Source organism: Asparagus officinalis, chromosome 2 (assembly GCF_001876935.1).
Source record: "Asparagus officinalis chromosome 2, Aspof.V1, whole genome shotgun sequence".
Taxonomy (NCBI): domain Eukaryota; kingdom Viridiplantae; phylum Streptophyta; class Magnoliopsida; order Asparagales; family Asparagaceae; genus Asparagus; species Asparagus officinalis.
The window spans coordinates 2,395,196-2,410,334 of record NC_033795.1 but is presented as its reverse complement, the minus strand read 5'-3'; the positions used below and the strand labels follow the sequence as shown (position 1 = coordinate 2,410,334).

At 34.9% G+C, this 15,139-nt stretch overlaps 1 protein-coding gene and 1 long non-coding RNA gene across 3 annotated transcripts in view; one reads left to right on the top strand and one right to left on the bottom strand.

Moving 5' to 3' along the window:
* LOC109829886 lies at positions 2,436-5,775 on the bottom strand. Its single transcript, XR_002244150.1, has 2 exons — positions 4,574-5,775; positions 2,436-2,725 (listed from the first exon to the last, which is right to left on the bottom strand). It is a non-coding gene; the product is annotated as an uncharacterized LOC109829886 (long non-coding RNA).
* Positions 14,069-15,139, top strand: part of LOC109829885 (citrate synthase 4, mitochondrial) — a 26,297-nt gene continuing 25,226 nt past the window's right edge. Inside the window, exons 1-3 of one of the 2 annotated variants that reach the window (XM_020396965.1) lie at positions 14,069-14,130; positions 14,221-14,285; positions 14,395-14,457. In XM_020396965.1, the coding sequence (XP_020252554.1) occupies positions 14,235-14,285; positions 14,395-14,457 (114 nt within the window). In that variant the 5' untranslated portion in view covers positions 14,069-14,130; positions 14,221-14,234. Of the gene's footprint in view, positions 14,131-14,220; positions 14,286-14,394; positions 14,458-15,139 lie in introns of those variants that run through there. The other variant, XM_020396964.1, reaches the window with a different exon arrangement.

Below are 15,139 nucleotides of genomic sequence, written 5' to 3'. Positions count from 1 at the left end.
AAAAAATAACATTTAGCTACAATTCTTAACATGACTTGTATTCTGTGTGTATGCTTTAGTTCTACCGTATAAGCTTACCACTTACCGCCATGAACCAACCGTCATATGAAGATATATAGACTTTGATTATGATCCTGTTCAAGCTAGTGAAGATTTGGATAATGAACTCCTAAGAGTGTCATGTTTATTCAAACTATTCACGTAAGAGAGAGAAAATTTGTAAATATCAACATTTAGACAAGTAAATAGTAAATTGAGTACAAATCAGAAGCTTGGATAAAATTTTCCCCAAATTACTATCACATTATCACAATAATCGTTGGCAATTACAACCCTCCATCATAAAAGAAAATGGGTATTAGTATGAGATACATAAAAAAATGCATAACAAAAATTCTCTTAAAAACTTAAAACTATGGTAGGTGAGAGAGAGAGAGATAGGAGGAGAGGTTTAATTGCAACATATTAGATGCATGGAATTGTAAGAGAAGGGTCACTGCTTTTTAACCACATGTAATGTATATTAGTATGAGATACATAAAAAACACATAACAAAAATTCTCCTAAAAACTCAAAACTGTGGTAGCTGAGAGGGAGAGATAGGTGGATAGGTTTAATTATAACATATTAGATGTATGGAATTGTAAGACAAGGGACACTGCTTTTTAACCACATGTATTAATATTAGTCCACGTGATATTAGCATAAAAAAAATAAAACAATATAATATATCCAAAAAATGTCAACAACTTGCACGCGTAACATATTTCTATCTTAGAAATAAAGGATGGTATCATGAGTCCCCTCTTCCTCATTGACTGCATTTCACATGTAAAAGATTAATTAAGGTTGTTTGAACCCCCTAAATATTGACATGTAGTTTGATGAGATGTTTATAGAAAAGAAAAGGAAGGTTATGATATAAGAATTTAAAGAGATGGAGAATTATATGCATGATTAGTCATGAGGATACTAAAGATGATTAATGAAGATAATGGATGAGTAAAGAGGCGTGCGTAAATGGGAAATTATTAAAAATTCTAATGGAAGAGGTGTGCATTAATGAGAAATTATTAAGAATTCTAATGAAATCGTGACATGTATGTATGCTATCGCATATAAGTAGATATATATAATTGGAATTATCAAATTTAAGAGGGATAAAAAGGATATTCAAAAGTTTTAACACACCAATCCGATTAATCTGTGAGCGAGGAACACAGGGGGAAGTCTGACTCAGCATCACGTGGGTGAGTTCAGACATTCAGAGAATCTGTCTGTGGCTCGCTAATCTAAAACTATGCTAATCTAAAACTATCAGCAGCCATTTTTATTTAACTTAATTAATTTAGAGAGAGAGAGGGAGAGAGCGCACGCGTTACTAAGAGTGGCCGCTTTAATCTGACCGACTCGTTTCGCGAGTCCAAACCCAAGTCCCCACCATAACAAAGAAGATTCGACAAAGCGTGCAGTTTATGGAAACCGGAGCGATTTACACATTAATAAAATTAAGAGCTTTGCTACAGGGACCCAAAATATAGGACCAATAGATGGGACAAATGAGGTGTCCCCCTCTTATTGGATAATGAGTTGGCCATCATTAATGATGCCAACTCATTATCCAATAGGATGGGGACACCTCACTTGTCCCTTATATTGGTCCCATATTTTGGGTCCTTAAAGAATTTTTCTAAAATTAATTCCGTTTTCGAAACGAAAAATATTTACACGCTACACTTTTATTGCTGTTATCGGAGTTTCACGTACAGGACAGAACAAAACATGACGTGTATCTCGTGCACAGTTTCAAAAGAGCTGTGACCATTGTGCTGTACAGTTTATAATACACTATTTCTAATATAGTTAAAAATCTAGAAAGTAGGGTCCACGCCTCCACCGTAACTCAAGAGTTTTTTTAAGGAGATGTTTGGTTGTATGTTTTCACCGTGTAAAAGGATGGAAAATGTAAAAAAGTGGGTCCCAATGTCAGCTTTCACCATTTTTAATCGTTTGTTTGTAGTTGTGAAAATAATGTAAGGCTGTGTTTGGGAACTTGGATTTGGATTTGGGAAGTTGATTTAAAATCAAGGGATTTTAAATTTAGGATTTGAAATCCATGATTTAAAAAATCTTTTGTTTGGATATCTTTATTAAATGAAAGTATTTGAAATCTTTGATTTCAAAATCTAGTGTTTGGGTACTTTATTATACATGAATTTGAATTTAAAATTAATAAAAATTTATTCTCTTAACCCATCTTGTTTACATCAAATGCAGATCTCTGCCACCATATATTACCAGATGCTTATGGCCATTATTAGTCTGTTACCATATATTATCACAAAATAGTCGAGTAACACGTACATGTATTAATTACATCGTGATTATTCCATGCTCATTGAAGAACACAAACCAGTATCAAATGAATATCAACAAAACAGAATCAGACACCGCAATGAAAGGCTAGCTGGCAAAAATACATATATTAATTACATCGTGAATATTAAAGGGCAAGCACAGTATAACCCAGCAAACAGAATCAGACAAAACAGAATAATGGCAATAACAGACTTCAGAGTATCAACAAAACAGAATGAAGGCTAGCTGGCAAAAATAAGATCTTAATTATTACACATAGCGTTCTGATACCAATTTTGTTTCATTCCCCAAACTGACATCCCGGTTCACCTGATATCGGATTCATTACCTTAAAGCTTCAGCAAACCTGGCAACACAGCAAGTAACAAGGATAAGTTCGGAGAAGAAAAAGCGTGACAATATATTCAAGCATTCTAATTATCCTCTTGTCCAATTAAAATACTAAGCACAATGTTAGATAAGCAACAACAACATTAACCAAGGATCAGTTACTGGATTAATTAGGTTCACTGTTAGACCATCAGATATGATAATTAGCAATAATGCAAATAGTCCTGAAATAAATAAAATGCTTACTGGTCCTGCACTCGCAAATAACATGGAGTTAAAAGATTGTGATTCATCCAGTATATACATATAGTTACAAAGTGTTTTACTTGAAATTGTAACATCAAACAATAGTTCAGTTTTTGAAACACCTAAAACAAGGAAGAGCCTGTAATAGGAAAAGACCATTCCCCCTTCATAATAAACAAGAAATCATCAATATTTACACTAGAAATTAAAGAATCTAAAATGGGGTTTTACTAAACAATGATGGTTATTTCAAGTAAAGAAACAACCCCTAGAAAGCATAAGACTGGACCATTTGTTCCCAAATGTGACTTGACTGCTACCAAGTCGAATGCATCATACAACAATTGGCAGTGTATCAGTGAATCAACAGTGTGTCAGTGACGAATTCAAGGATTATGGAAAGCAGAATCCAGTAAATCAACAGCGATCAGATTATGCGTCGATCCCGTTCAGATATCCTATTACTAACTAATTTGATCAGAATAGAGGAAGAATGCTAAATAAACAGGAAGACCGTGGGCTCCAAGACCAGAATTCTACAGTGAAAAAGTCGGAAACACACACTTGTCGAATAGGGTTTTATTTCATGGAAATTTTGATCACATCAAATAAGCAAAATAAAACCAGACACAGACATTGAATTCAATTAACCCGATTTCATCAAACACCTGCGCTGCATAGTGTATGCCACTGAGGAAAAGAATATGGTCTCAATGGACTTATTTCAACCAAGTTCCTCTATGGAAAATATTAAAATATACTTGGTGATGTGGAAATTAAATTTAAATGAGCTGTGTATGAATACACCAACTAAAATACACTCATACATGTCTCCATCTTGGAGGTGTTACTATTTTTTTAATTTAATTGAAACTGTATATGCTGACTCAAATAATGATAAAACACAAAACGACATAAAAGAATGTGTACATAATAATATTCCATGTTTATATATTATTCAATTTCATAATCACCATCACTTGTTTAATTTATCTGTGAATAGACACAAGAAAGGGCATCCACATTGGCATGAGGGTTTTGCTTATTCTAGAAGATATTAATTAAGTTTTGTGTATCAGTTTCTATACTAACCTTTTTATATGATTTTTGCAAATTTTGATCTCTCATGTAACTCAAATATACAACCTGAAAATACAGTGAGAAGTATTCTAAAAGATGCAACCATTCGGTATAATCCTAGGCATTACTTCGAAAAGGTTTCTCACTAGAGTAACCACATAAATGTATCCAAAATTAGTAGGTATCGATTTCTTAAAATAAATCATAAATACTACTGCAGACTAAGTACATACCCTCAAGACGTTTTATTTATTCTAGTGTTAAGACTTGCTTTCACACCTATGAATGATATATATCCAAACCTGTCAATTTATGAGAGAACTGTAACAGAAATTAACATCACTTTCTACTTAGCTCAGCCATATCTATTACATATTTAGTCTTGTGAAGTTACTGTACAAAACAATAGTGTCAAGGGAGATGTGCGAGTTGAAATTATACTTGAAAAGAAATAGACTGGCACAAACCTAATGAAAGATACATTTTAGAAATGCATCATAAAAAGAACAGAATTCTCAATAAAATGAAAAAATTGTACCTTTGAGATGAGACAAGCACTCCTTACTTGAATTAGCTAAGAATCCACCAAGGGTTTAGAAAGAAACGGCAAAGAAAGATCATCAACAAAACTAATCTGCAGTTTAAAGAGAGAGAAAACATAATCTTTACTATGTGCAATAAGATACTACTCACTACAGTGGCTTTAGTTGAGAATTCGAAGAATAAGAAGAAGAAAGGCTCGTTACTTAATCATGATTAAATTCTATTTAACACTATAAACTATTGGAAAAATCTCATAAACCGCGTTGACTGAGAGAGTTATATCTTAAACCTCGCCCATTCTCTTCTAATAAAGAGCAATCTGTCCAAATTTCCCATTGTATGAACAACATTCCCAAACACAAGGAAACAAAAGATTAGAGTTTAGATGATACAAAAGTTTGCATCATCTAGTAAAAGTTTGCACTAGAATGATGGAATCATGGCATCCCGAGCCTGGGTCTTGTAGTATGAAAATAATTGGCATTACTCTTTGGCTCTGGCTCAGTTGTTTTATTATGCTAAAAAATGGTTAGCCTGCTAAGATTCATGAATACCGTAGTCGGGGGAGACCTCATACACGCCACAAGATATGTATGGCTTCTTACTTATTTTAACTCACAAGCTTGACTTTTACTTCAATTAAAAAGAGATAAATATCGATGTCAAATGAAATCCGAAAGCATAGCATCTGTAATCCAAGCATAACACAGCAGCACAATTTGTGAAATCACCTTCATTTCATTGTAAACAATCATACATTATGAACAATCATTTCTTTACTATCACATGACCAAACTTAGGAACCAGAAAAATATATGTAGTCGTGAGTGACATTACCATAAATAGTTACAACACATAGGTGAAAGTGGACTTTCACACAGCAAATGACACTCTCGATTACTTCAACTTCACTAGAAAACCACTTCCGAGATGCATACAAATGCCGTTTTTCTACAAGTAGATGTCATAGATACTTGGACAGTGCTTATCTACCCTAAAGTTTTTCAAAAATACACTTAAATATTGTAAAGTTCTTAAAACTTGCGGTTCAACAAAATGCATGCAAGTGGTCACTGGAAATAAACCATGGTTGCTGATAATTAGAATGCTCTCGTTTCTGAAATTAATTATTTCAAGTTGTAACTACGGCTGGTTACTATTTTTTTAATTTTTAATCAATGATATAAAATTAAGCATACTAGCACACAAAGTTCTCAAAACTTTCCCAAGGGGGGGGTAGGGGGAGAGAGAGAGATCGAAACCAGAGAGAGAGAGAGGCGATCGCGACTGGAAAAGAAATAGAGGATCGGGTTGGATTTGAGAAATAGAGGATCGGGTTGGATTTGATAAATAACAGGGGGTTGGGTGGAATTTGAAATCAGATCTTTTGGGCTTTCAAATTCCTCTTTGTTAAATCAATTGATTTAAAATCTAGACTTAAATCAGAATCCAAACTAGATATTTGGATTTGAAATACCCTGGATTTTAAATCCAGGCCTAAATCCAAGTTCCCAAACACAGCCTAAAGTGATTTCATATGCTAAGATGGCTTGTAAATTGATTTCATAAAAAGAAAGACATGATTTTAGGAGAAAGCTAATATTGAAATCATGAAAAAAAAAATAATTCAAACCAATATGATCATCAAAATGTCTCGTACAATTGTTAGTGGTGGTGAAAAACTAGCTTAAAACTTATACTGCAGTTAGCAAATTCCACTGATGATAAAGATTATGCTTCAATACAAAATGGCTGAAAGATCAAATTGGTCCCTATACTAGGGCCTTATATTCAAATTGGTCCCTCCACTTTCTTTTTTCTCAATTTAGTCCTTATACCTTTTTGTGAGATGTAACCTTATTTCTTTTTTAAGTTTATGTTAAATTTTCCGTTAAATAAAATTTCAAAGGACAGTACTACGCTCTGGATTTCTTTTCTAAAAAAAGATTAAAGGATTTTTAGAAAACCACCCTCAACTATAAACCAAAAGTACAAGGACTCCTTGAGGGTGATGTCATCATATATACGAAAAATTAACACTATATTTCTCATGGAAGTTAAAAAAAAAGAGGCTTAGTTTGTAGCTCAAGTGCCGTAGGGGGGCCGCATTGAGAAAAAAGAAAGTAAATGGACCAATTTGAGTATGGAGCCTTAGTACAGGGATCAAATGGACAATTTAGCCATACAAAACCTCAGGAACTATTCAATAATTTTTCTTTTACTTGATTGTTCATGCAATAAAAGTTATTTAGTCTTAGATTAATGCAGATTTGAGGGTTTTGTTTTAGTTTGATACACCAACTTGAGTGTCATAAATCCTATTAGAATTCCCCACCACACGGTGAGGGTTGCTGATAGGTTAAGGAGGGCAATGAAATATCATCACTGACCCCCTCCTCCACCTATGTCTGGCTCAGAACGCCCCGCACGGTGTGGAGTGTTCTTAGAGAACCCACAATCCACCAACTTAGCCTGTTAATACAAGCCATCATATAGTCTTCCCAATATCTCCCCATAATTACGATGACACGAGAGTCCATGTGAGATAAAATTGGGCTTCAATTGGGTGTCTAGGCCCATGGGCCCAAATATACTTCCAAAACGGGAATATTTGCGTTCAACCATCTAGTAAGGAAAGAGAAGGGGTTGGTAACTGATATAGAATTTTGTAGATTTATAGGGTTAATTGTATTAAATTATAGAAGTTCGTAATGTCATCATCATCACCAACAGCTGTTAATCGACAGATTAACTGGGCTAATTGCATCCCCCCACAACCCACAAAGAGAGGGTAAATTCATATTATCATATTACCATTCCATGTGAAAATGAGCCAAATTAATGAAGATGAGTTGTATTCATGACCAACAACAAGAGATTATGCAATCAACAGAAGGTAAGTTTTCTTTCGAATCAATCCATCGCATAAAAAAGCATGTCGAACGCGTATATTTTACAGGTAAATATTTTTCATATATATAAAATATGAATTTGCAAAGCTAGTAATATAAGAAGATTACAAGCGCAACAAAAGATCTTAGGGGGAAAAAAAATCAAGCTACAACCAAAGGATCGACTTAATTCATAAACTAACCAAAGTCATTATAAATTCATAAATAACGTTTTAACCAAACGACCACCAATCAATCCAACATAATTAAAACATCCTAAAACAACAAAAGAGATGCAACAAAAACTACTCCAAAAACCAGAGAACCAGACACTGTCATTAAACCAGCACCAATAACGTCCGCCGGCGGCGCCGTCGCCGGAGCTCCGAGCTCCGGCTGGTCCATCAAAAACCGGCAATGGAGCCCCCGACGGTGACACGGTAGGTGAAGGCGACGGAGCCGGCGAAGGCGACGGAGGCTGCGAAGGCGACGGAGCTCCTCTCAACGGGGACGGAGAAACCGAGGGAGGCCCACTGATAAAGCTGGGACCCGGCGCCGGTGAGTAGGCCGGCGGCTGGGCCCCCCTTGAGGGCGGGTGTGCATGATGGTGTGACAAAGTTGGTGCGATTAACAAAGCTAGTAATATGCTCATTTGGACCATGAACGTATTCATATTGTTGAATTTGAAATATTTTTAGAGAGAGAGAGAGAGAGAGAGATGTGGGATCTTTGAAGAAGGGTCAGGGGTTTATATAGAGATTAAGGGTAACGCGAAATTGGAAATGTTGGTAATTGCTAATTAGATTACAGTTAATTGGTTGCTAATATATGAATAATTGGTGATTTAATTCTTACTTTATATTGCCGCGAACGTTATGATGCAGGTCATCACGAATGCATGAAGGATATAAAAGGGAGAATTAATAAATGGTAAGTTCATATTCCATCTTAGTGACGTGTAAAATATTTCTTATAACACTTCCCCACCTGCGCGGATGCATGTGCGAAAACATTAAATTTATTATCCAAATTATTTTCTATAATACATGGTAATAATTCGATTATGATTTAATTTATGTTATGTTATTATAAAGTTCTATGTAGAAATTGTATCCCGAACTATATATTCTTTAGTAATTAAATCAACAAACATTCTTAATACAATTTTCTCAAGGAGTTTTCTTTTGAGGATAATATAATTAGGGGGTTTTTGGTTGCATAATTTTATAGATTTTTTTTTTCAAAATGTCTGACAATGGTAATTCTGTAATTAAAATTTTCTGTAGATTTTCGTAAACTGTGTTTGGTTCAAAAATAATTACAGAAATGTTTTCTGTAAAGTACAAAAAAGTACCAAAATTTACAGAAATCAATTAATTTTCTCTCAAAATGTACGAAAATCACTCAGAAATCTGACACCACATTGACACTTTTCTATAACGTTGACACTTTTCTATAAATTTAAGGGGTGTTTGGTTCAATTTTTACAAATATTATAGAATATATTGTTATTTTCTATAAAGTTATGGGCAATTCTCTTATTTTGAACCAAACAAGCAAAGTAAAAAAACAAAAAAATTGGTATTTTTTTGACTTCTCAAAACTTTTTCTATAAATTTTAAAAAAGAAATACAGGGAAATCATATTTTTGATGGAAAACTTTTCCTATAATTTGTAGAAATTGAACCAAACACCCCTTAGAGCAACTAATTAACACAAAAAAGAAAAAGAAAAATAGAGAAGGTTTTAATTTAATTATGTGAGTGTCTATCTTATTCTGATTTTATGCTTTAGAATGTTCGAGAAATATGAAAGGAAAAAAAAGAAAGAAACTAATGAAGACATCTTGTAACATCATTCTCCCTTTAAAAGAGGGTGTACTAGAAAAACTTTTCCTACCCCAAAATACCCTTCATCTATCATAAATATAACAAAGTTATCCCTTTTTTTCCCGTTACGCAGAAATTAGAAAATCATGAGCCCTAAACCTTCGTTCATTTTATTCTTCATTCCGTCGGTTACGACTTCACTCTGGCAACCATTCCATCGGTTACGATTTCGCTCTGACAACATCGTCCCCCTATCTTGTTTCATCAATTGTAATAGATGATTATTATTATCCCCATCATCACCAAACCTTCTCTGCCATCATCTCCTCAAATCCAAATTTTAGGCATCAGGAAGGATCACGAAGGAAACTCATTGACGAAGTTTTTTATCAGAGAAAATATTCGGATATGATTGATCCTTTTCTAAATTTTGCTTATGATTTTTAAATTTCTTTCTCTATGCACTTTATTTCTTGATTATTAGATTTCAAATAACATTAGCTATGGTATTTTCATATGTGGATGTTCTTAGATTTTCTAAATTTATTAATTCCATTCTGAAATATTCGCATACAGCCCCATTAAGGATCCACAAAAAAAAAAGTAATTCATCAATTGATTCATTACATTTTGGAATTAAGACTAACACCAACCTAATTTTTGGTATGAAGCAATTTAATTTCTATGCATTAGAATTTAGTTTCTTTTATTGTACTGTAATTATTTTTTATGGCAATTAATATTTTATTAATTTCTTTAGTTTTCATAAAGTATTTATAGGATTATGTTTAATAAGATACAATTAACCGAGAGCATAATAATTGTATAATGACATGATCTGAACTCATGATAATATTAAAAATTACATTTATTACTGTGCTTGAAGCTACAACTGTTGAAAACATAATATACAACGCAGCGGAAATTACATATTATGTAGATTAATCAAAATTGAGTAAAATCTAGAAGAGTACCTGAAACGCTTTCCAAAATTCTTCGATAATCTATCCCAAGATCAATACAAAATAACTTCCTTAAGAGAAAAAACATCCAACTAAAATCCACCCGTCACCGAAGAGGAGCAATACTGAGAGATAGGTTCTCAAAATCTAGTTCCCCTTTTTTAATTTCTGTTTCTTATTCTTCTTACGGCTACATATGAATCTTATATATAGGATTGGACCTACCTTATAGATTTCAATTTCAAAACAATTATCAATTATGTAATGTTTGTGAGGTATATAACTAAATAACCCTATCACATCAATATTGTAGTTTTCGCTAGCCAATATTTTTTTAATGGTTTCCATTAGCAAGCATTAGGGAATGCATGCTGCAAAAAATGCGGACAAAAATTTTCCCAAAAGAAAAAAAAGAAAAAAAGGGGATATATTGTCTAGGGCTGTCCATCCGGGCCGGCCCGGCCCGGCCCGGCCCGGAAAACCGGGCCCGGGCCGGGCAAAACCCAAGCCCGGACCCGGGCCCGGGCCCGGGCCTGAGCGGGCCGGACACCGGGCCGGCCCGGTTTGATTTTTTTTTAGAATTTTTTTTTTAAATTTTAACAAAACCATAAACCATAAATTATTATAAAAAATGTCATAAATTTAATTAATAGCTTGAAATGAAATGACATAAATTACAAGTACAAAAAATGATAAAAATAACTTCTTTATTAATAATCGGTAAATCCTTTACAAATCCTTTACAAGTATAAATTTATTTCGAAATTCGTCGCATCACAATAGATGAGTACATCCCAACTAGGTTGGCACCTACTCACCCATATCACTATCATTTGCAACTTTTTTCGAAATAATTTAATTCAAATTTAAAGCTAAGAAAACAAAATTACAATTTTATGAATATTATCTAATCATTATATCTATCTGCTAGTCCCAACTCTTCAAATTTATCTTCAATCATAGCAATCCGTTCGATGCCTTGTGTTCGCTTCTCGTATCTCCACCAATCCTGTAAGCACATCACCGCTTGTACAGTATACGGATCTAAGCATGTCCTGTGGTCGTCGATCAAACGTCCTGCTGTGCTGAAAGCGGATTCCGAGGCTACAGTCGAAACCTGCACTGATAGTAAGTCACGAACCATGGTGGAAAGTATAGGATATGAAACTGATCCATATACTTTCCACCATTGCAAAATATCTAAAGCATTTCCTTGACATCTAACTAAAGAAGCAGAAAAATATTCATCTATTTCAGAAACATCTAATCCTGATGAAGTTCCAGATCCACCAGTTAGTTCAGCTACCATTGCATACCTATCAAAACTTACACTTTTACCTCGACCTGTGCTCGAAGCTGAAGGTGCCGAAGCTGAAGACTGTTGTGTAGCTACACCATATCTAGCTGCATACTCATCATATAAGGTTTGAAAATAATTTCTAATAGCTAAATAATGAGTAGTAGCAGTAAGGGTGGATCCATCATCTAAGTCTATAATCTGTCCACCATACAATGATTGTAACAAACTTCGAAGGCCAATTTCCTTCAAGCATGGATCAATAAGAACACCAATACCAAAAATATGAGGAATAGGCCTAAAATACTTATTAAATTTACTCTCAATTTCAAAAATTATACTTCCAAAAATATCATCCATACGATATTTTGTAATTTTTTTTTGAATATTTAAAATTTGTAAAGCAGCTAAAGTAATAGTTGGATAATAACAACCAGATAATAACATAGTAGCATCATAAAAAACTTGTAACATCTCATTTAATTTACATATAACTGTCCATTCCTCTTCAGTTATTCCATAAGCACTACCAGAGCTAGAACTAGAAGCATAAAAATTTATAAAATCATTTATAATTTCTTTATATTCTATTGCTACAGATAACATTGCATAGGTGGAATTCCACCTATGGTCAACATCTTTTGGAATTAGTCTAGGCTTATAATTTTTTCTTTTACAACATTGTTTCCATCTTTTAATTCTCATTTCAGAAGCATTATGCATATTAGTAACTGTTCTAACTTTTTCTATCATGGGTTTAATTTCAGAAAATGCACTTTGAACAATTAAATTTAAAATATGACAGATACATCTAACATGAAAAAGCTCACCATGACATGGCAATGACAAAGTTATTTTCAGAAAATCAACAGCTACATTATTATTACTTGCATTATCTAGTGAAATAGTAAATATTCTTTGATCAATTTCTAGTTGTCCAAGTTCTTCAACAATTAAATTTGCAACATTAATACCAGTGTGTGACTCTTCAATTGCAATAAAAGAAACAACTCTTTTAAACATTTTCCAACTTTCATCAATCCAGTGTGCTGTTATACATAAATAACCAATTTGCACTCTAGATGACCAAATATCAGAAGTTAAAGAAAATTTACAGTTTAAATTTTTAAAATAAGAAATTATTTTTCCCTGTTCCTCAACATAATATTTTAAAATATCACGTTGACAGGTTTGACGAGAAAATTTTGTAAATGCAGGATAAAAACCATCTCTAAATAAATCTTCAAATTCATCATCTTCTACTAATTTAAAAGGAAGGTTTTTAAGAACAATAAACCTGATTACGCATTTCCGGGCTCGGGCAGCGTCATAATTCCAACTGCCGAGGGTACCTGAAGAGGATGATTGGGAAAGCATAGACTGCCGGATATCACCTTGTAGATTTTGGCCTTTGTTGTGTTTTTCAATATGCCGTTTGAGATGGTTGGTGCCGCTCTTATGATGAGCTTTGAATATCTGGCCGCACAACGCACATTTCGCATTCTGAGAGATGATCCTACCGTGTTCATCCTTGGTGACGTCTATCTTCTCAAAAAAATTCCATACATCAGACCTCGGCCTTTGCCCTGGCAACGGTCACGCTTGTGACCGTTATGGCCGGGCCGGGCCGGCCCGGCCCGGCCATTCGAAGCCACAGTGCCTTTTTTCGGCACTGTTCCGGGCCCGGGCCGGGCCCGGACGTGGCTCGCCAACGGCGACCTGGGCCCGGACCCGGGTTTTGCCCGGGTTTCCGAGCCCGGGCCGGGCCCGGGCCCGGGCACGACCGGGCCGGGCCCGGGCCCGGGCACGACCGGGCCGGGCCCGGGCTCCGGGTTTTTTGGACACCCCTAATATTGTCCCCCATCTGATTATTATTTGCTAACTCTTGATTTTATTTGGACTTTCTCCCGATGTTAGATGGTGTTCGGCCCGGCCCATTTAAACCGCGAGTCCAGCATCTATACCGCACGTGTGCATGTACGAAAGCCTCATTTCCTAAATTACTCCTACTCCTTTATTCTATTTACCACATCAGCCGCCAGCTCTTTTTTCTCTTGACACGTAAGCCTCTAATATGCGTTTTATTTACGCTAACACTTGGGAGGGGTAATTACGGAAGTTAGTGTTAGCAATAAATAAGTAAAAATGAATATAAATCATTCGAGAAAGGGAAAAATTACAAAATAGACCGTTTTTATGAAATATATAGCGAAATAGACCATTTTGAAAAATAATTAGCAAAATAGACCTCTTTTTGGCCAACAGGCCAAAAAGAGGTCTATTTTGCAAAACAGCTCAGAAAACATACGGGACTAGTAGTCTCGTATGTTTTCTGAGTCACTAATCCGTGATTAGTTGGCTCTAAACATACGGGACTAGTAGTCCCGTATGTTTTCTGAACCTTGTTTTTCAAAATAGACCTTTTTTTTTCAAAAGAGGTCTATTTTGATAATTATTTTTCAAAATGATCTATTTCGCTATATATTTCATAAAAATGATCTGTTTTGCAAATTTTCCCTTCGAGAAATTACCTATGTCCAGCGCTGTTCTCTGACTCTCTCCCCCTCTCTTCAGTTCGTCTCCGCGTTTCCATTCTCATTGTTTTTCTCGATTTCTCTCGCCGAAAACCTAACCCTAACCCTAGATTTCGATCGATTGATTAGGTTAAATTGGTGCAATGAGCTTCTTTCGTAGTGTTACGGCGCTCTCGAAGCTCCGATCTCGCCTCGTAAGCGAGCGCCTTGTTAACCGATTTTTTTCTTCTTAATTTTGAGGTGAAATGATACCGAGATTTATGCGATGATTTATTTATTTATTTGATGAATTTGGTTGTCTAGGCTCAGCAGTCATCTACTCTGGGCTCGGTTCGTTGGATTCAAATCCAGAGCGCGTCGGATCTTGTGAGTGTTGATCTCTTAGATTTGATTTTCGATTTCTTTATTATAGATTTTGATACGTGATCAATGGAAGATTGATGATATAATATTTTGGCAACATTTTGGCATTAGGAGGCAGATTTTTTTTTCTTCTTCCAGTGTGTGTATAAAAAGAACTAGACATAAAAATGTTTATTTTATGATGAATTCGTGTTCTTCAATGAATAATTTGGTTAGTGCTCTGTCAACCGTATACAGTGTATATCCATGTTATATGTTTATGTTTAAAGTGTAATTGTGACTTCTTACTTATTTGCTAACCTTTTGCAATTTTAGTGGATGTCGCCGAATATTGTATGTCGTAGCTATGATCCATTATAAGACCTAACGTTTCAGGATCATGATACCTGTTTGTATTAGGTTTTTGAGTCTTAAGGTTGATTGAGAAGTGGGTACTGCCACCTTTGCTAACCTTTTGCAATTTTAGTGGATGTCGCCGAATATTGTATGTCGTAGCTATGATCCATTATAAGACCTAACGTTTCAGGATCATGATACCTGTTTGTATTAGGTTTTTGAGTCTTAAGGTTGATTGAGAAGTGGGTACTGCCACCTCCATTATAAGACCTAACGTTTCAGGATCATGATACCTGTTTGTATTAGGTTTTTGAGTCTTAAGGTTGATTGAGAAGTGGGTACTGCCACC